General features: G+C 39.7%; 1 protein-coding gene across 1 annotated transcript in view; it reads right to left on the minus strand.

Moving 5' to 3' along the window:
* Positions 1-22,859, minus strand: part of EEFSEC (eukaryotic elongation factor, selenocysteine-tRNA specific) — a gene marked incomplete at its 5' end in the record, with an annotated part of 120,546 nt that overhangs the window by 87,742 nt on the left and 9,945 nt on the right. The window contains one exon of the mRNA XM_084269498.1: positions 63-270. Within this exon, the coding sequence (XP_084125624.1) occupies positions 63-270 (208 nt within the window). The remainder of the gene's footprint in view (positions 1-62; positions 271-22,859) is intronic.

Below are 22,859 nucleotides of genomic sequence, written 5' to 3' on the forward strand. Positions count from 1 at the left end.
AGTGAAGTATTTTTGTTAAACACTTTGTTACAAGTTAGCTGTTAATAGCACCGTTGACTTACTTAGTGTTTTCCAAGGTCTTCTGCATTTTCTTAGTCATCTTCTCAATGGCACTTTGTCGCTTCCCCTCTGGAAGTAGATCTATTTTGTTCAGAACCACCACCATCTTCTGGCAGGCGATCTGCCCAATTACCAAGCATTCTGCTGACTGCGTCTGCATCCCTTTTGTCACATCTATTACAAGCATCATCAAATCAATGATCTGGGCACCTGGAGGAGAATTCAGTGTCAGTATTGCAGCAGCATAAAAAGATTAAGGTTCGTTTTCTCAAATAGTTTCCATAAAAGCTGTCAGTATATGTACAAAGGTACAGAAATACAAACACAGGTCAGAGTAAGCACTGAAGGCAGGGCTGGGTTTCAAAATAACCCTTTGGCATCTGAAGTTATTCTGTGCTACCACTGGATCATAAAGAAAATAGAACCATGTGATAGTTCACACATTCCTCCATATAACAGTTCCAGTTTAAAGATGTTATCCCTGTATTTAGAAAAAAATTAAAGAAAGTTACCCTTGCAGCAACACAAGGACGTTTGCCTCAATTCAAAAAGATCATCTAAGCAGCCAAGAATCTGGCAGAGCCAAAGTAACACACAACATTGCACAGAGCGGTATACTCAGAGCAACCCCTTGAAGAGCCAACAACTCACTGCATAAACTACACCTGCAGCCATCAGTCCCCTCTTCTTTTACAGTCCAAAATTTGATAAAAGTGAAAATAAATTCCTACAGCCCCTCAATGTGAGGAAAAGGCAATTTAAACCCTGCAATGTACTGTCATTTACTCCCAATTCAGGTCTTACAGAACTTGAATATGTACATCACTCACAGCCACAAACAGATCTGATTCTTAGATTTCTTCAAGAAAAAGTTCTTAAGTTTTAGGCTGAATTTACTTATCATGCCTATGGATTATTTTATTTTTCAATGCACTGTTGTCAGGAACCCTTAATCCTTTGATTGAAGCAACCTGAATTTCATGGGCTTAAATCAATTTTCAAGGAAGCTTTTGATGACTGTAGTGCCTTCCACTAATTACATTCAGAATTTTCCCCTATCTTGTTCCAGGTAACTGAACTATTCTGAATACCAGAAAAGTGCAGCAGACTCTACTGTTGAAAAAGTTTAAACATAAAAAGTTTGGATTTATCATTTAACTACCAGAGTCATGTGTCAAAAAACACATTTTGAAAGATGATAGAAGCTAGAAATTGCAGCAATCAGAATTTAAGTATTTTTAATATGCGTCTTAAACTTTTGATCAGAAGAACAAGAAATCAATACAACAGTTCCTTGTTCCTTTGCCCTCCCCAACCTCTCCCCCTCCCTTTTTTTTAAAAAAGCTTTTACAATAGCTATGACAACAGCTACCCTTGTTCATAATTCCCACGAACTCAGGATAGGAAATCATTCTGAGGTTGAAGTGCATGGGGGAATGAGTGGGTGGGAGATACAAGGGGAAAAAAATTATGGTTACAAATGACTATTTTCAACCTCCCAAGCTTTCATCTTGTGATAATGAATGTCAAACCCTTCTGAGTGCTAGTTGGATAATTATGACATTTCCAAAGCTCCTGCAGAATTTTCAGCAGTCATTTCAAATACCCCTCCACAAGAAGTGGAAGACAGGCTTGAAGTCTTGAGAAGTATTTTTCCTTCTTATTGTTTCAAGAACTGTATTAGCTTAAAACTTGCTTGAATTATAACACAAATATCAAAGCTGTACAGAAGGTTCAGACCTCATACACCAAAAAGCTCAGACCTGAAGGACAGGACACAATGAATGAACAGCATGAAAATAGTTCAAGAGGGACAAAACACTGAACAACCAGAATGTGTGCACATCTGAGGATACAAAGTGTATTTCTTAAAAAACTATGCCACACTAATTCTTCCTACTCAGGTGAAACCCTCAAAATGAATAGAAATTAATCATTACAACTGGACTATCAAATGCAATTGATTAGAACTGTAAAAAGCACATCTAGTAGAATAACAATGCTACAGCTTAAGCTTTAGCTAACTCTGTTAGGACTACTAGAGCATGGGTATCCTTAAGCTCCAGAATTATGCCAAAGGAGCATGTGAACCCAGCCTTGAAAGGGTGGCTGGTAAGATGTGTTATATATGGTGTGGCATCTCTTCTCTCCAACAGGGGACAACTGCTATGCACGGTTTCAGTATAAGGGCCACTTTATCTTGAAACACTAAATCAACTGCTTTGAATACATTTGTTATAAAGCAAATACTTGTAATTGCTGTATTTATGAATCTATTAGCAACACTTTAAAAGAGCCATAAAAAACATCAGTCCAGTTGCTAGAAGGTCAAGAATGTTTACCTCAGGGCAATTCATAGCAAAGAGAAGATGAACAAAGGAAAAAACAACTTCACAGTCTATGGAAGAACTCCAGAAACCCCAGAAAAAGTATCATAATACACCAGACAAATATATTATAGTCAAGCCTCCTCAAGTTAGTAAATACATGCCTCAGTACAACTATTGTATCTCCTCCAAGTCCATAATGTTAACTGGCCACAGCTCACAAGAGATGTTGCGAGATGGAACAGAAGGCATGGCAGGGGGAGACCTAGCACCCAAACAGGGTGGGAAGCTGCTGCCCTTCAACAGCGGTGGAACCAAGGGAAAGATGAGGATAGCACTAACAGAAATACTTTAATCACATTCTCCCCGAGGCAGAGGGTGTTTTGTACGTCTGCTGTCATGGCTCAGCCCCAGCCAGTAACGGAGCACCACACAGCCACTCACTCACCCCTTTCCCCCAGTGGGATAGGGAGAACTGAAGAAAACTCATTGGTTGAAATAATGACAGTTTAATACAGTAAAAAAGAGATAACATTAAATATAAGCAATTGATATACAAATGCAATTTGTCACCACACACGCAATAAAACACAGTGCCTGACCTGTTTCTGAGCAGTGATCGCACCTCCCAGCTAGCGTCCCCAGTTCTATAGGGAGCATGAGACTACATGGTAGGGAAGTCTTTCTTTGGCTAGGTTGGGTCAGCTGTCCTGGCCACGCTCTCCCAGCTTCCTGGCAGGGCAGCCTAGGAAGCTGAGAAGTCTCTGACTTAGAGTAAGCACCATAGCTAACTTAGTAACAGCTAAAAACACTGGTGTGTTATCAACATTAGTCTCATACTAAATCCAAACCACAGCAGTGTACCAGATACTAGAAAGAAACTTAACATTTTCTCTGCTGAAAGCAGGACACTAGTCACGCACAGCAAGATGTAAATCCTCAAGTTTACAGAACCCCTGTGCAACAAGAAAAATAGCACTGATATTCTCAACTTTCCTTTGAGCTATTTAATAAGCCATCCTTGATAACTCACCTTCTTCCCAACCCCTCGACCTTCTCCTAGCCTGTTTGACATGTTACAGCCCGTTTCCTTAGTTGCCTTTATTTATACATAATAGCTCATTCAATACTAAAGTGATCTAGGGAAATCAAACCAAAGTGCACAGGGATTCACAAACGTAACATATCTAGTCATGAAAGTTAGCAGGTCACTTGTAACAAGATGAAAAACCATTAACCAAAGAATGCAGAACATATCACTGCCACTTTTTCCTCAAATCATGTAACAGCAGAGCTACTATTCTCTAACTTCGTATTTCCAATATAATTAATCTCTACCACACTATTAATCAATCAATTCATTACCACATTGCATGCTCCTGAAAAAGAACACTGGTCCTGCAGAATTGATTACCACAGAACAAGATTTAACCGAGGAAGATGAAGGATGGATTATGTAAAGGAATTCTCATGTATATAATCTCACTTGGAAAAATATTAAGTGTAAAAATATTATGACTGTAACAAGCAGAAACATCAAAAGCAACAAGAATAAAGGTGGTGACAGTATCACTCAATAAACCCACACTATCTGACCACAGAACACCCGCCACTTTCACTCAAAAAAGGTGATAGGATATGGTCCCACACCGTTCAGAGTGGTGTGGAACACCAGTATTCCTCAAGCTGTCAAAGCAGGCAAACACCTGACATTATTCTGAACAAAGCAGAGAGACATGTGAAGGGCAGGTCTGCATATAAGGAAGCTTCAAGGAAATCCAGAAAAATATTTTACCTGCATCAAAGCAGGACATACAGAATCAATGATAAAGTAAAATTAGGGTATTCAAATTACTTCTCCTACAGAAAAAAAAAACAGGGATGCAGCCTTTCATTTGCTGTTTCACCTCTGAATGAGGTGCTCAAGAACATTCAAAAAGAGTCTCCTGAAGTGTGATTTCTCACTTTCCTTCGAAATGAAAGATGAACAATCATTGTCCTTTGTGTGATGACACACAGCTCAGCTGTAGCCCTGTAGAAAGTAAATGAAGCAAACTAGTTGTCATCAGAAAACACAGAAGGGTGGGGAAAAGTGGGAATTATATTGCAAGATAAGCAGCTAAACCACAGCACAAAACTAAAGCAGATAGTCTAAGTGAAGAAAAACAAACAAGAAAGATAACACGTGAACTGAAGGAATCTGGATGACAGCCAGATATGGGAAAAACACAAGCCCAGCAGCACAGAGAAGGGACTGCAAGAAGCACCAGCTGAGCAACACAGAACTCGTAGGTATTAACAAAAATGCCTTCTCTGAGAAGGGAAAGAAAATCTCTACCTTACTTTGAACCACCACATCCAAACCACTCTGGCTTCTGAATTTTGGGCAATATTTGATTACGAACAGTCATCAGGGAAGTAACTTGCTGCTCCCTACTCATTAGGGAGTTGAATCAGAGATGCTATAGACTATGGCACAGTGCAGGAGTGCAGAAGGCAGCAACTCAGTTTCCCTAAAGTGGCCTTTGGCTCCAGATCTCCAAGGGAACAATACTGATTCCTGACATAGGATGACAGACCTACCCAGAGTTCTGGGCAGCAACACTGCAGACCATCTCCTGCAGCAGATCCACTTCTCAAACGTGTACAGTAGCATCACCCCCACCTCTGGTTTCACCCAGCTTATATAAATAAAGCACACTTCATTTTGCTCACTGAAGCTGAAGTAGACACTTCTGTCCAAACTCCACAGTGTTTATATGCTACTGCCTCTCATCCTCACACTAAAGTATACAGTTAGTAAAACCCAAGGAAACACTCTGTGGGTTCCCAGCCTGCCAGCTGCGTTTTTAAACACTGTAAAGCACTACAATTGCTGTGTTTCTTTTGGAACAGAACAAGACTGCTTCAACCTCATCACAGAAGTTGCTGCAGCTCCGCGCAGATGTGAACTCAGAGCCCCCTGTTCATGCAACCTGCAGCATGCTTGGAAATTACATATCCAAATCCATGAGTGAGCTGTGTGTAGATGGAGCAGTGCAAAGTGTGATGTTTACAGTAAATGAGAGGGCGTTATTAGGTCTAGAAGAAAAAAAATAGTCAACCTACACAAACAACAAAACATCTCAGCTTCTATTTCATCAGTTTCAAAAGTTTATTGCTATGTGTGTGCTGTGCCCACCTTGAGGACTGTTTGGTTAAAAGCTCCAAGCACTGAGCTAGCCAGCAATTCCAGCCTTACTGAAAAGCAGAACTGAAAGACCTTTTCGATAAGTAGGCAGAATCTTAACTGTTCTCAACAGAAGTAGATTAACTATATTAGAACATTTACAACTACAACCTGGTTTTGTAAACATAAGTTTATTATCACATTAGATTCCCCATCAATGTAGTGCTGACTTAGCACCAATCAATCAATCAATCGAAGCTGGGTCAGAGGAGGAAAGCCAGATCGAAACCCCATGTGAATGGTTTCTGCATTGCCACGGGAGCACAGAGCCTAACTCGTGGCTTCTTTAAGCTACTGTGTCCTGTCCTGTCCATGGTAATCTTTTTAGCTGACTTTGCACAAACAGTATAACTCCTGTTCACAGGCACCGAAAGGAAGCAGAAAATGGAATTTGAAATGTAAAAATAAAATAATTGCGGGCCATGGGCTATAATTTGATTTCATGCTTTACAAGGAAATGAAAGAGGACTTCCTTAAACATACTTTTTTTTTTTTAAGAAATATGCTTTTTACCATGTTAGGATTTCCTCTAAAGCAGAAGAGAAAATAGGATTGCAGAAAATGTACCGTTCTCAAGTATCATTGCTACTCAGGGGCAAAGCTCTGTTTTAATGTGCACTTCCCATTCTGGGGAAGAGGAAATTCTTCAATTAATAAACCGGGTGGACTGAGGCGAGTTTTTAAGGTTTAATCAATTTCATCTGCACATCGGATAAAAAGACTGACTATTCTACCATTTTTGCTTCCCCTATTCCCCTTTCAAAAAAAATAATAAAATCAATGTTTTATTTTAAATTCTTTGAGGTTAGTATCTCCTGTCTCAGGAAATATTGTCTATATCATGCAGAGAGTATGGAACTTCCCCCTTCCCAGGCTCCCCACCCCTTTTTTGTTAAGAATCTTTATTCAGAAGCAACTAAATTATTCTCTGCTTTCGTATACAGTAACACCTTGGGAGATGCCACAGGTTGCACAGGATTTTGCTGGGTACCTTAGGGGAGGCATTGTGATGAATAAGGAAGATGTTTCATGGGATAGGAAATCTCCACAAATTTAAACAGAAAGAGGAGGTGTGAAGGGGGGCAGAGATGTGCACACAACCGGAGCTCATGAATTACACATGACAAAACCCTCTGCAAAGCAATGCAAATCACGGATCAAAACACATACCACAACTTTCATTAGGAAACACTTTGAAAGGAACAGGAACTCGTGGAGTTCAAGAGTCCCACCACCGTTTCCCAGCTATGCCGTTCCTAAAGGTTTCAGCAGCTGGAAGCACAAACAGGGAGCTGTGCAGCTTCAAACCTCAGGATAGCTCAGAATATCTCTGATACAAGACTGGCAACCCACCAGCTTTCTTTCTCAATGCACAATAATTCTCAGAATTATATGCATTCTATTTGATTTTTTGAACAATAAACAAATCACTGGCTGCACAAATTCCCTTTAAATGAAAACCAGCCACTAAGGCCTTTCCTGAACCGAGAGCTCTAAAGAGAAAGTAGGATGACCATAACAACATATTTCTTAGCAGTCCATTTCTTGTACAACAAATAACCCGGCTTTTACAGTTACTGCTTGGCAATTCTGAGTTCAACTCAACTATTTATTAGTAAGCAATTATAAGAGATAATTGCTCATCTCTTATGTAGAAGAAATAAAAGGGTTATTTTGCAAAAGACCTCACATAAGAATCCACCTGAAACGCACTTTATTCTTCATCTCCCAGGTGTGCCAGTAAGCAAAACTGTCCTGAAGAGGGTAAAGGCAATGAGAGCCTCTACCCTCTCCTCTGTCAAGTCACCCGAGGATCTTATTTGAATACATTCTAACTACGTGTCAGAAACAAGCCTGTGTTCTTCAGAGGGAGGAAATGCCTGTAACGATTACAGTATGTCAATAAGCTTGATTGGCCATGCTGAAGTAGCACAAACAAAGCTGATAAGGCCTCCAATGAAGGTTACAGTAAGAAAGGGAGGGGGGGCAAGGGGGCTGGAACTAGATGATCTTCAACTGTTCCATGATTATAAGACTGAGGCACATCTTCCCATAATTTATGATTATATGCTGATCCAGCTACTGCAATATTGTGCATACAAATAAGCTTATATTAAACAGAAGACTTATTGATAGAGACAAATAAACAAAACTGAGTGAAAGCTGAAAGCAAAAACTCCTGCAAAGAAAGGAACTACAGCACAGGGAGAAAGAAGGTCATCAGGAGATGGTTTGCAAGACATCACAGACTAAGAAGTCCCACCTTGGAGAAGTGTTGTAGACTGGACAATCCATGAAGACCTAAATGATCTTTAGTAAAACTCCAACACTGATCTAGTTACCTATTTCGATGTGGCTGGCCCACCATTTAGGGTTGGAACAAGATGACCTCCAAAGGTCCCTTCCAACCTGAACTATAAGACAGTGCTGTAATAGGGAAACTACTTAAACCAAACAGACTTGCCCTATGCATCTGAGGGACAACTGGAGACCTAAAACACAAGTAATTCATTATTATGGAAAGGTAAGCCTCAGGCAGAGCAACTATGCTTACAGACCAATTATTTAAAGTCGGGTTTTCACCCTTTCCACATTTTTACTTTTTACTACAAATTAAGTATTACTTTGAATAAGTTTTCTCACTGGATTCTTCTGGTCATACTCTCTGCAACCCATTTGAACCATCAGACATCTGGGTCAGGAGCTGCAGTGTGAGTGGAGCAGCAGGGCATTCCAGCCCACAACAGGGAAGCACAGGAAGCCTGGGAGTTAGATGGAATACTCTGAGGGAAAAGAGGATATACTTGATCGTGTGACAGAGTAAAAAATTTAGCACTGAGCTCTTGACTTGACATCTCTCAATGTATCATTTTCCAATGACCCCCTGATTTACTTATTTGGAGAACAGTAAGGGTCCACACTGCTCAGTCAGCAGTGTTGGTTATAGAGAAGACCTATTCTGAAGTCTGTACTCTTCTTTGGCTGAGGGACATCAAAAGCCCCAGGCTGCGAAGCGGCTGAGCACTGCAGTTTCCACCACTATAAAGACCACTCCAAAAGGCAGCAAGTACAGGAAATCCTCAGTGCAGTTTAAGAAAAAAGTATGTAGCAAGTTAGACAAGTAACTAATAGGGTCTGGCATTTCAATTCCTGTTCTTCAAAATATTTCTGCAGAAAGCCAGAAGAGTTGCCACAAACGGGAATGCTCTCCCCTCATTGTCTACAGGAAAGCAAACAATCCTTGCCTTGTAACAAGACATGCCATGTAATATGTAGCATGTGTGAAAATGGAAGTAAAACATGAGAGAAAACATTATCCTTTTTCCTTATGTAGCAAAGTCTTTTTCTGTAATATTACCTATTACTAGATACGGATTTCTATATTGACAAGGTACAAAGTGCACTGAGTCCAAGATGACACCTCTATCTATTTTAAGGCTGAAAACATTAACTGTAAGAGGCTTTAAAAAAAGCCTGTATTTTGAAAAAGTAACAGTCATTCTGAGCAGACACAGGCGACTAAAGAAGCATTTGCTGAATTAAAAACACTGGTATTTCAGCTGCCTTAATTTCTTTCTTGGCTTAAAGACAAAAGTGCATAAATTGTGAATTAGTTAGCAAGCATTAACTTTTTTAAAGTGTCACTCATATATATATATATATATGCACAGATACCAGTAAAGCTGGAAAGTTAAATGTTTAGGAGACTATACTAAGCTAAAGTTACCTAACCGTAGATTGAACATCATTATACAGTTCATCATCCCTAGAGTATAATACATGACATATAATAGGAAAAATGTGAAAGCAAAGCACCCGAAGTAATTGGGTTGTAACTTTCTTTGCCCTACCTGTCTGCATTACACCTAGCACAAAAATGGTCAGTACCATAAGTAGGCATCCAAACTGTAAGACATCTCATCAAGGAAGTCACATCAAATTGCCAGGTTTCCAACCAACAGACAAAAGCATCACCTGTAATTCCACTGATTGATATCAGGCTCAACCTTAGAGGTTCACAAGAAGTGCCCTGTTCCTTCTCTCTAGAGAGGTTGAGTTCATAAAACAGGTTTCTGAAACATGGCAGTAAGTTGTACAGTAAATCAACACTGTATGTTCATGCTTCAGAAATAGGTGCAAAATAAAAAACGGACACTTGTAAAACACCACTGTGACCTCAGACTGTATTGTGTGCTCCAGGTCCCAGTAAGCTTTCCCCAGGCCTCATGAGTGATCAGCTCAAGTTTTAAACTTCTACTGAGCTATTTTGCTGTGGTATCAAGGCCATGTATGCTTCTGCACTGTTCTAAAGAGCTGTAAGTGTAATGTTACACATCAGTCTTAAGCAATGACTATAATTGGTCCCTGAAGGTCCAAGTCTTTACAGTCAACCTTGCAAAAACAAACAGGTAAAGAGAAACAAAGCTTAAAGAAGACTTTTTTTTTAATAATCTTGACTCATATCAGCTTCACATTTGCTCTCTACATGATCTCCCACCAAGTTTTGCTGGGGGGGGACGGGGGGGGGGGGGAAGGCGTGTGGTGGTGGTGGTGTAAAACCCAACATATTTGCACATGATAATACTAAATTATGTTGTGAAAATATGACTACAAAGTATGACATTTCTGCCCACCCCATCTCTCAAAGTTTAGACAGACAGACATCATCTTTGAAGCTATTTCCAAGACCAGAAAGAGAAAACAGTGGCTAAACAGTACAAAAGGAATCAAGCACCAGTGAGTTTAGGAAGATGCTGAACCTGCATGAAGGCAAGCCCATCCTCAGGTCTGCCAGGCTTCTACACATCTGGAAGCTTCTGTTTCATCTCATCTCTAAAGGCTCAGTTCCCACCAGACAGAAATGGGCATACCATTCCCAGCTTCAGGAATGTTGTCCCTCAGGTTTTTCCACTGATGATAAACACTGGAGTGTGGAGACAAAGATGACTGAAAGGCTCTGCAGTAGCTGCAGTCAGGGCAATGCCTGCTACCACCCCAATACTACAGGATCCCAAGGCTTCAGCCTAGGAATATGTACAATACACCAGCATGCCTATCCTTATGAATTACAGCAGTCACGAACAGCTGGAGAGATAAAAACAGTACATGAAAGATGACTGGAATAACTTCATATAGTTTCCAAGGTTGTTTCAGGGAGCACATAAGCAGCAAGCAGCACCTACACCTTTTCCTTGAAACCAGTTACTGCTTTGGGCAGAGAACTTCTGCTCTAACTTTTCAGAAAGCATTACATGCTTTTTCCCCAAAGCAGCACAACTGACACTGTGCATTCCTATTTCTGCATGTATTTGAATATAGTGTTACATACAGGCCCTGCACTGAAGTTCTGCCCTATACCAGCGTTACTGCACAGTTCTTCATCTTTTCACGTTCTTTCAGCATTCTCACCAGATGATGTCATTACATTAGCATATCTGGGATTCGATCACATCCAGGCCCAGTGTTGTAACACAAAAAGAAACAGCACATTTCAGCAATCCTTACGCAAGCAACACACAACGGGAGTACTTGATTATCTCAGGATAGAAAGAATGTGCTGCACTTAATGACCAACTAGTCATTGGGGTTTTTTCCTCCCAAAGGACTGAAGAACCATTACTACAAAGTATCTATTGCCTCCCTCTGGGTGCTTAGGAGAACTACTGAATTATGAAGATCTTAAAACATCTGCTAGAATTTCTTCAAGTGTATTTTCATCGGTTTAATATCAGAGGATAAGACTTTTATGTTATCTTTTGCGTTAGCTTCTTGGAGTCCTGCCTAGCCAAGGGATATCTCACTACAGATCCTTGTCCACTCTTCTGCCATACCTTTGAAAGATTAGCTTAAGGAGTTTCATGCAGTGGCCATCAGAAATAAGGACTGCCATCACCATACCAGGTGTAGCTAGACAAAACTGACTATATACTTAGATGTGCAACTCCAAAACTTGCACAAGCTATAAACAGCAGCTTACACACAGTTAGAAAACAGGTATAGGTATGAAAAATCGTACTTAGAGGTGTTGCCAAACCACTTTGGAATGCACGATTCCATTAAACTTTTCTCTACTGAAATTCAACGCCTTACACAAACTACCCTGAAGATCATGAAGTCCACAGGGATCCCCAAGAAACACTAAATTACCACCTTGATCACAGATGTGCTACTAGATTCTCTTCTCTCCTCACTCTGTCAATTCAAGGATGTTTGAGTGCACCTGCAGCTCCAGATAGCTTAAGAAACACCACTAAGAAATGGATTTTAAACCTCATGCAGATGAAGAGCTTATTTCTGAGACTAAAAAAAATAAATTTTCTTGAACAATTCTGCAAGCCACTAGTCCAAAAGTAAACATCCATTTCATCAGATTCTAAATCACTCTCCTACAAAAAAAAAAAATGAAAACCCAAGTTCTATGTGAAGCTGGAAATCAATTCATGCAATCCTACTCAAAGCATTTCAAGCCCTGAACTACCTTGTCTTGGTCTTTAAAATAATGTATCCAAGGGTCACAGACCCCACACCAAGGAGCTTGTTTTGTACAAAAATCCAGTACTGTTATGCTTTTAGCAACACTGCACGCACCGCAAGCTCTTGAGCAAAGTTATGGTAGGCCATGGGAAGATTCATGCACAGCTTTCAGAGATGTCCCATCTCACACTGAACAAGACTTTTTTTTAAAAAGAAAAAAAGTTAAGTTTACTTCCCCTCCCCCCAAAAAAATTAAATAATTAAGGACTGCTAGAGGCAAAGAAAAAAGCATTCTTTAATTTTCTCTTCACCATCCACAATACTGAAATAACATCAGTCAGGGTTATAAACATCTGTAATTGCCAGGGGAATGTACAATACATGCAGAAACTCCAGGCCCACATATCCTGTAGCTCTGCACTTCACAAACAAAAGGTTGGGGAAAGAAAGAGGGGGTGGGGTACAGGGAATAAAGGCTTAAAGATTAAAGTCACAGGCAGAGACAGACGGCTCCGTTTTTTAATAACTGAAAACACGACTTGTGCCTGAATGTGCTCATTGTTTTATGGCGGGGGGAGAGTCTGCGCACGCTGGACTGGCTGGCGACAGAACTGCCTTTGCATCAAAAATAAGATTTACCAAAGGGGGGGGGAAACAAAGACACACCAAACCGATGCCCTAATTTCCCCTCTTGTAATGGTTAACGATGCATTCAGGTAGAAATCAAGTTATCCCACCTTACCTTTATTAAATTTGGGAAAATGTCATGACTAGAGGTCCCTGACTGCAACAGCCAAACAGCCACAAGTGACACAAGTGAGATGTCCAAAGGCTTTATGCTGTGAAGGGATACAGACCTCGACAGTAACAGTCATACATAGCAAACAGGCACGTCTATGAAACAACTAGTTTATAAATAAATTTCTAATAGTTTATTTGCACACTAAAACCAGTGCTCCCAGGCTAAGCTGTGTGATCTACACAGCCCTTTATACACATTCAAGAAGCTCAGCTGTCACGAGGAAGTTCTTAATTCCACTAAAGTATCAATTGTACTTCTAATGAATGAAGTGTTTGACAAGTCATGTTCACTTGAGCTAATGACTTCTTTTAGCAACTGAAGTGTTGCACTAGAGTACTTGAAATCTGAAAAAGTATAGTTTAAACACAATTATTCCCTCAAAAATCTCTAAGACATGCTTGCAGCCCTGCCATATCCATAATTACATGTGCACAGTATTTTAAAATTCCACATTACACAATATGAGAACAATTTTTAATTCAAAAGGGGAAATATACTGATGTTTTATTTCCGTGACTAGGCTTTTCTGGGTTAAAACACAAGGAGTCCAGTTCCACTCCCAGGTGCCAAAGGGCTACAGGTAAATACACAAGCAAAACAAACAAAAATGAAAAAAACATTAGCTTGTTCTTTCAGTTTTATTCCATTCTTGCCTCAGATGTTACTATAACAGAGCTTTTGTTTCACTATACGGATTTTTTTTACCTGCCAGCTTTGCTTTAAACATAGACAGAAAGGAGATAATTCAGCAAGACAACAGGCTCTTTCATCTAAAACCATGAGACTCCCAGTCATAACTTCTTGGGGAAGCCTCAAATAAGGAGCAGGGAGGCACACAACAGGAGTCAGTGAAATGTAGTCTCCTGCCCCAAGCAAGCCTGCTGTGCAGAGAGGAATCAGCAGCCACAATACTCAGCTCCTTGGCCAAAAACGTCAGACCTGAAATGCTCCAACTATCATCCCCTCTTTGTTGATGCAACACTTCTGCATCATCAGCCACTGGTCATCTTGTTGAGACCAAAAACACTATGGAGAGTTACTGTCTGTTTAGCAAAGGATAAAAAAAGAAAGAAAGAAAAAAACAAGAGTCCATGTCAGGAGAGGAAGGGAAAGGAAAAGCCGAAACATGAGCTCATGAGGCTGTTATGGAGGATGAAGGCAGGCTTTGTTTCACTTTATTCCTACCAAGTACGAACAAGACACTCATCGCTGTTTTGAGCCTGAACTGCAAAATTTGTTTTGTATGCAGTACTGCCAACTTTTTTCCCCTCATATAACTAAACTACCCCTCTTTCTCAAAAAGGCCTTCTGCTGATGCTTGAGTCAAGTATTTAAGCCTAGATGACATCAGTATAGTAGCAGAGACAGTTGTTCCACCCACAATAGAAATTTCGACACTTCAGAAGCACAAAACCATTCTTACATACTAAAGACAAAGTTTAGTTATACAACTGACTGTCCTGAAGTTCGTATGCACAAAGTAGTAAATTAAAATATGTGAAAATTTACTAAAAAAAAAGTCAGTCACTTGCAGGACTCACTGAATATCTACCCATGTGAAGAGTTCGGTGACAGCTATTATGTTTTAGATATTTTTTGAAAAAGTATTAATTCTTTTTCAACTTTTTAAAGAAGTCAGGCTAAAAAAACAACACAGTGTTTAAGAAGTACAGTATTTGGGAGATTAGAGGAAAGACACTAGTTAAAAAGAAGTCTGTCCTCTGACAGAAACACTACCCACGAGTGCTGCCCCTAAAAGAGCTCAAGGGCAGTAGTAAAAGGCAGCAAGGGAAATAGCAAGAGGCAGCAAGGGAAAGCACAGTCTGGATTCTAGTTTCTTGCTCTTAGGAAAAGGCGAAGAGGGTGGTAATTTACCGTGTACAACCAAATTGTACATGAAAGTTTAAAACCAGCCAATTAAAGCTAACATTATGGAATGGGACTGAGGGTCCGAGTGGAACGCATTAGACACGCATTCCAGACAACGGCTCCAGAGTCCGCCCGCGAGGCGGATACTGTACAGAGTACAAAGGGTCAAGGAGCTTTTCCTCAAAGGGAACCCTGTCTTGGACCAAGAGCCAGGACAGTTTGCCCAAAAGATGAACACAGTGCCCGGTCATGGAATAACATTGAGACTGTAGAGCTAAGTAGCACCTGAGCATCACCTTCATCGCCAGAATGCTACAGATGCATTTTGAAAGTAACACCAATCAAGGAAGGGCAAATCTCACTATAATTAAGAATCAAATGGAAAAGGAAAACAAGAAATTAAGAGGATACCCACTGCAACTGACAGTAATGAACACGCTTATTTCACATGAGATCCGCACATACCATACGTTAAACTAGAGCTTTGCTTCTCTGTCAAGCAGTCCAATCTCGAACGACTGGCAGAGCTACCAATACCTGACAGGAAGTTAGGAGGACAGCTACCTCAGGTTACCAAGACTACAACTACATTCAACCTTCAGAGGCTTCTGTACTTTGGAGCATGGTGAACCCCCATTTCAATGCAAGTTTCTTGTACTGCAGAAAATTCCTGCTGCACCATGTAACTAAATGGAAAAATAAAAGCTAGTAGAACAGCATATTACTCCTTGAGTCATGTACTTCAACATACAACTCCATCCATATGCAACATGGGCGATTCATTCTACTTCATGATATGCAATTCTACAAGACTAACATCAACACTCTTAACTTTCAAATCTTCACCATCTCTAAAAGCCAACAAGATTTATGACCCTTACAAGAACAGCAGCGTTGGATCAAGGATAAAAAAAATCCATATAAAAAAATATAAGGTTGTCCTCAAGAAAGACACCCTGCAAACAATCTGGTTTTATACCTTGCTTTATTTCAAATGCCCACATTACAACACAGCTATAGCTGTGTGGCACATGAAAGGAAACTAATCAGTCTCAATTAATTAGGGATGCCACCTCTAGGAAATAGGAGGGTTTCATTCTCTGCAACATGCACAATCAGAGCCAAAGTAAACAATATTTTGGAAGACTTTTTTTCTGGATGCAGTTTAGCCAGCAGTCAATTAGCCCACCTTGCTGCAGTGCTGAATATGAGGTGCTTTGTTAACTTACAAATTTCAGATGAAGAGATGAGTAATTGAAGAGTTACTGTCATTAAATTGTTCTCAATAATGTTTCAAGACCTAATACTGCCAAGAAAAGTATAATATGTAAAACTACTGCAAACTTATCACTTGAAATCAAGCAGTGATCTATTGGCTTATTCTCAGTTCCCCTTAACAGAATTTTCAACATTCACAAAGGCTGTAACTTCTGTTTGTTTTTAACAAGAGACATTTGACTCATCACTCAAATTCCACAAGAGATTTATTTTGTGCTCAGCTCCCTGGCCCTCAGTCCATGGCAGACATCAAGCCATGCCTAACAATTCAAATATCAAATCATGACAATACCAAGCATTCTTCATAGCTTGTTGTTCTACTAAATCACATCACATTGTGCCAGAGAATCTTCTCCAAGGAAGCCATTATGGAGCACACAATACTATTTCATACTTCCTGCCAGGCCAACAGAAGGGCTTTTGACAGCTTATTTTTATTTAAATGTTTGCTGACTAGGATTGCACAAGGTACACACCTCATTTCAGAGCAGTCCTGAGGGGTCAACAGCCATGTAAATTTCATCCCAGTACTTCAGGACAAAACTGTGTCCAGCATGATATGGTCTATCTAAATTGCCAATGCTACAAAGCACTCCAGATATCACAGGCTGTGTGGTATTTTTGTTTCATGTGAATACATTCTCCACATAATTAGTACAAGTCCACTGTAATCTAAATGATGATGCTCACTGTAAAGGAGGAAAGCAGTACAGAGTTTAATTACTAAATAAAACTCAACACAATACCTGACAAGATTAGAATTTATACTGTATTAAGATGGGTTGGAATTTAACATCTATAGCCACCCAGAGGTAAGAGACAGTAGCAATGCTTAGGTAAATGTTTTTAACAGTACTAATAAGATGGAAGGTGAAAAAGCCATGGCATCGTGATTTATAAGCAGATGGCTTTCCAAAAAACTGACAGCGGAATAAATGCCATAAAAAGATTTCAAATTCCACTGATAGAGTTTTTGTAAAAAAATAAGTAATTCAAAGCATTATGACGACTTTAAGAGTGATACCCATGTGAATGAGGCTTTGCGGCCAACTAAGGACTAAAAATAGAGACCTCCCCTGAGTTCCCCCTTTACATTGTTCATTCCTAGGAGGCTACATGGATGCAGATCACCTGGCTGAGCTCCGAATCGTTACTTCTACAGAGCCACACACGTGCACCACACTTCACAGACAAACACAAAACAAGGACCCAGCCTTAGAAAGCTCACGGGCTCAATTTAGACTGGTTGCTCCCTAGAATAACAAAAGCATTTTCATCTCAGACACAGCCAGGTTATTTTATTGATTTACGTTTAACACTTAGAAAAGCATAGAAACCATCAACATACAAAACCAGTCCTTTTATCTCTGAAACCCCTCATAATTGAGAAAAGACTTCTGTCAGGCATTTTGAAAAGTCTCAAAAGGTGTTATTTAATACAACGCTGCACAGTACTTTCATAGGACAGCTCAAATGCCATATAAACCAGAACATGCTTAGATTACTATAGATATTTCAGAGCAAGTCCTCTGGCATTTTCTCTAGGATGAACAGCTGAATAAAATATACAGGTTGACTCAAAGGTACAATTACAAGTAGCAGTGGCAGCTTGTGTAAGCTAAGTTTGTGAGCAGTTGAATAAAACATCACTCAAGATCAAAACTGTCATCAAGACCAGATCTGTGCTTCTGTGACCAAGAAGGGTCATTAGAAGACCAAGTACAACAGGTCTCCTAGCTCTGCATCCCATGCTCACCCTCCTGTGTTTCATTTGAGAATTAAGAACCACCCCTCTCCCAAATCTAAGTTTAAATTTTCAGGCTAAACCAGAAGCTGACAACATCCCCAGGGAAGTGGGAAGAAAGCCTAGAGAAAACAAAGTCTGCTCAGAAGGCAGAGCACTCTGCCAGGCTCATGTGAGCAGCCCAGCGGAATGTGCTGCTCAAGTTGTTCAGTAGAAATACACAACAGACAAAGAAACCCAAATAAACAAGAAAATAATATGGAGTGCAAAGCAGCAACGCTTCCACTCAAGCACATGGTACCTGTAAATTCACAGTTCACCACTTAGAACAATGCAACAAACACGTTTCAAGAGCCTGCTAGTCACAGCAGAAACCCAGAGAGCAGCAGCCACAGGCATGAGCCATCACCACCTGGCTTGGCCAGAATTCTAGAAACGAACACCCAGAAGTCCAGCAAAATCATCTGCACTTGCACATCCAACTGCCTTGATCTAATTGCTCAGGCCACCAAGAGAAGAAACTCCTAAGCCAGAAAACAAAACAGTGTCAGAAGTATGTGAAGAATACCCACAGATCACATACTTCCCTCCTCACAGAAACCCATTCTTGGGTGCTTTTGCCTCATGTGAGGGGTTTTTTTTATATTCTTAACTATTACTTTTCATGTTTTGTTAGGTCTTGTTTCCCATTCACATCATCTACACTCTGAGAGAACAATAGTTTCTAAATTAAGTTTTCTGACAGTAAGAACGAGAATCACAGAACAAGGAATGGAGAACTCAGAATGAGAATTTCATTTCAAATGAGCTTAGGTAAATATGTTTCATCTTTTATCTAGCCAATTCAGTCTTCCCATCAAACGATGGGGACAACTGCTGTTGAAGAACCATACAATAGTAACGGAAGAGAAATACAAAAGGAACTTTATTAAGTATATTCTTACTGACAATTTACTATGGACTTAAATTTAATTTTGTTAGAAGAATTCCTTTAAGTACTTCAATAAATTATTCTTTATTATGCTTAAAACATCACAGTTAATGTGCCTTTGAGGAAAAAGTTATCTTGCCATTTGGTAAAAGTAAATAGAAGGTAAGAGGAGGAAAAGAGGTAAGTAACACAGGTACAGAAAATGAAATAGTCTTTAATGACTGGTATACATGGTAGTAAAAAAAAATAAAGAAAAATCACATAAATAAGTATTTAATTTTATCCCTCCCTCAATGAGGTAATCATGTAAACAGATGTTAGTGGGTTTACCTCTAGAGCACCCTGTTAAGCAAGGTACACATCAGGAGCAGGGGGCACATGAAAGACCAGAAGGGGAAATCATATTTAAAGACATTTGCTCATAGTAGTTCCCATGTTTTCAACATGCTTAAAATCCTTTGTTACTCAGAAAAATAAGAGCATACAATGAAAAGATTTGCCTCTCTCAAAGAGCTAGATTCTGTTGGTCCAAGGAAAATTAAATCACAACATCTCTGAGAATACAAGTTTTAGGAAGGGTTTTACCAGCAAAATGAAATCTTTGAAGTTGTTGCTGCCACTTCTTGGTACTGAAAATAAATTCCCTCTGCACGAGTACTGGGCAGGCAGAGAAACAAACCTATTTCAGTTCAGTTCTGTGAACAACCTAGAACTCAAGTCTGCACACTCTTAAATCTGGGAACAAACTGGATATACAATTTTAAATATACAAACAAAACCCAAGACACAAGTGAAGCAAAGGTGGATTATCAGCACCCCCACCCCCCAAACTGTTCTACCTCACAGCCCACCTAAATTTAACTCTTATGACAAAGAATAAACAAGGGCAGCTTTTAACAGTACTGAGATCCTTCTCTCCTCCCTCTTACGTACACTGAAGAGGACAGAATCTAGGTAATCAAGAAATTGTTCAATTCCATTTCCCACTGCATTGTCCCTCCTCTTGTCCTTCTCTATCTGCCCCATTAAGAAAAAAGTTATCTTTTAGTTAATTTGTTGAACGCGGAGAATTATCCACTCCAACTACAACCTTCAAGATCAGCCTGCTACACTGCTTACTCCCCTGCACCATGAACAGCTGATGCCTGGCAGTCGAAGCCTGAAGATGGACTTCAGAACCTAATCTTTAAAAGTTCTAAGTGGGAGGAGAAATGTTGTTTTATTTTTCTTCAGGAAAAAAAAAAAATCAGGTAAGATTATAATTAAAAACAATGCCAAGGTGATAAATCCCTTCCCACTGCTTTCCTCCATGTCCTCACATTGCAAGAAAAAACCCCAGTCAGCTGAAACTGCCTGGCATCAGCCAAATTCAATCAGCCAACACTATCTCTAGCCATGAATGCATCGATAAGACAAATGAACACATAATTGAAGAGTACTAATCACTACTTAATGAAACACTGAAATCACCAGGAAAGAATAGTTTTGGTGATTAAAGCTCTATTTTTTTTTTTGTTTCTCTGAGCTAACAAGTAGGGCAAGCAATTACAACTCGGGCTTTTAAAGTATTTTGCAGTGATCGTTACCTCTCAGCAGCAAGCTGTATTTTCCAGAATACATTTCATGTTGAAAAACCTCTTTTGCTGTTTGAAAAACTCTCTTTTGCTGAGTTATTACAAAGTCAAGTTTGCTCCAGCTAGGACCTGAGTATCCTGTACCTCAGTCATAACTGTCGACTGCACAACTCTGCTTCTCATGAGAAGTTCTCTTTGTACTGTTTCAACAGAGCTGATCCCAGCTGCTTTGATTGCATCTACACCCTGCTGTGCTTCGGGCACCTAAAATTATGGTGGTTTTTTAGTGGGTGGGGTTTGTTTGTTGTTGTCTTTAGCATCCTCTTAGCAAAACCATATTTCTTCACAGAACTTATTCCACTTGTAAACAGAGCACAGAGGGGAAAATTACACGAACAGGGACAAAAATACAAGTCTTTCAGAGAAAGCATAACAGCTTCAAACAGAGGAACTGCAGACTCAGAACGTGTGTTTTGATGATTTCATACTGGTCCTCCAAAAATTTTCAGTGCCTAGTGAAAGCAGTGGGTACAGCTGCATGAGATGCTCTGACATTGTTAGCTCTCCAATGCAAAGTGAAAATGCTGCTAAAATAAGTTAGCTTAGCCTCAAACATTCTTGTAGCTATTTTGCTCAAACTACTCTTATACTAGTCCCTCAGTTACACAACAAGCTTTAAAACAGCATGCATCAGCTTTGGAAAGGATCCTGTCAACGAATACAGACCTCACACTAGTCAATTCTGGTTTTACCTAAGACTGACTCAATTCAGGCAAGAGCACACCCACAAAAAAATAATCCATAAGCCTGACATCACTTTGTGTGTGTTCCACAGTTTTCCTAGCTCTGGTCTACCATGTTCTTAATGGGACAAAAATAAAGTTCTTTAAAATTCAAAGGGGAAGAAATGAGTACAGTAACCAAAATAGCTTTTAACTCCCACATCAATTTCAGGAGGTTTCTAAAAAAAGTTTTCTTTTAAAGTTAAGGGCCCATAGGGAAACAGACAGTGGGGCTGGTGTTTAACAAAAATCAAAAGTTAAGTTTACCTTCACATTTGATTTGTTTGGCTTTAAATTGTAACAAAGAAAACATTAAACCCCACAAAAGCAGTGCCAGCTATTACTAGAATAATCAACTATTTCATACAGTAAATAAAGCTTCAAAACAAGAAAGAAAACACATTTCAGGACACATAATGAAAAAACCCACCCACACACAATTTGCTAGAGAATACAGTTCAGTAATGAAAACACATCTGGAGATGAACTCACTGCAGACAGGATTTTCAGCCACTGTTTCATGGTGAGGGTTTTTTTTTTTGGTTTAGTTTTTTATAAAAACTTCAGTTCAAAACTCTTCCCTTAACCAAAACAGTATTTGCTCCATGCAGAGTTTGGTACCATTCGATTTAATCAAATAGGCTTTTTTTTTTTCCCATGTAGTGCCCCCAGATGCCCTGCACAGCACCCCAGACAAGTGAATTTCTTCCTACATGAGATCCTAGTTAAATAGCAGTTTTGGACAGAAACTGTGTTACTCAACACGCTAATACACACCAGAGAGGGGAGAGCTCAACTACAGACACATGAGCAGGCATTGCCAGCCACAACAGCTTTATCACAGCACTTCAAACAACGGGACGATCTTTGGAAAGTCTACTCAGGGAAAGAAACACACAGGTTGGGCCCCACCCCAGGGTGGAAACCTACCACACAGCAAGCAAACCAAAAGAACCAAGTATTTCTCCAAACAACTTCCTCAGGGATGCCTGACTTGTGACTATTCAGTGTTTAGCAATACTGTTACCACGCCATATACAAGGAAAAATACTATCAAGAATTATTTCAAGGGTATTTATTATGAATTTTATTTATACATAAACACATGCATATAGTTTTGGTGTAAAAACCTGCCTTGCAGGCCATAAGGAATTCTAAAAAAATATGCTAGATTGCATTATATTATTTTAAAGTTATAACATTGCCAGACAGCAGCCAAAGCATCAGTGTTACATGCCCAAAGCCGGGCTGGTCCCTTGGGTGAACACCACTGTTGACAAGTGAATTTTTTTCTTGTTGTATTTTTCAATACTCTAAACAGAACAGCCATCATCCCTCTGAGATCAGGGAAGGATTCTGAGGCTGAGTGGTTTCAAGAATGACAACATTTGGGGGGTTCTTTAGTCTCTAAAGATAGCCCATACATTTAAAATTAAGTACTATTGGAATAATTCTCCTTATTCTCTGATGAGCTGCCTCGTGGTCAATTTTTCTGATGTCTTTAAAGGAGACTTCATTAACAAGAGTACAAACTCCAGAAATTCTGTACTTTACACACAATACAGGCTTTTTCATACAAAGCAGTCAGGGAGGGGTACAGTCCCAAGTTGCCCACACAGAGAACTGCACACTAAAGTCAAACATCACAAGAAACCTGAATTTTTCCATCACACAGCAACACCAATAGACACATATATTCCAATTTTGCAGGATCAGACAAGCCAGCTCTGTAAAGTGGTGTGTAATTCCTTCATATCCACATTCAGACACACTGATGTTTGGTTCCTCC

The sequence above is a fragment of the Gallinula chloropus genome (genome assembly GCF_964237585.1).
Source record: "Gallinula chloropus genome assembly, chromosome: 12".
Classification (NCBI taxonomy): Eukaryota; Metazoa; Chordata; class Aves; order Gruiformes; family Rallidae; genus Gallinula; species Gallinula chloropus.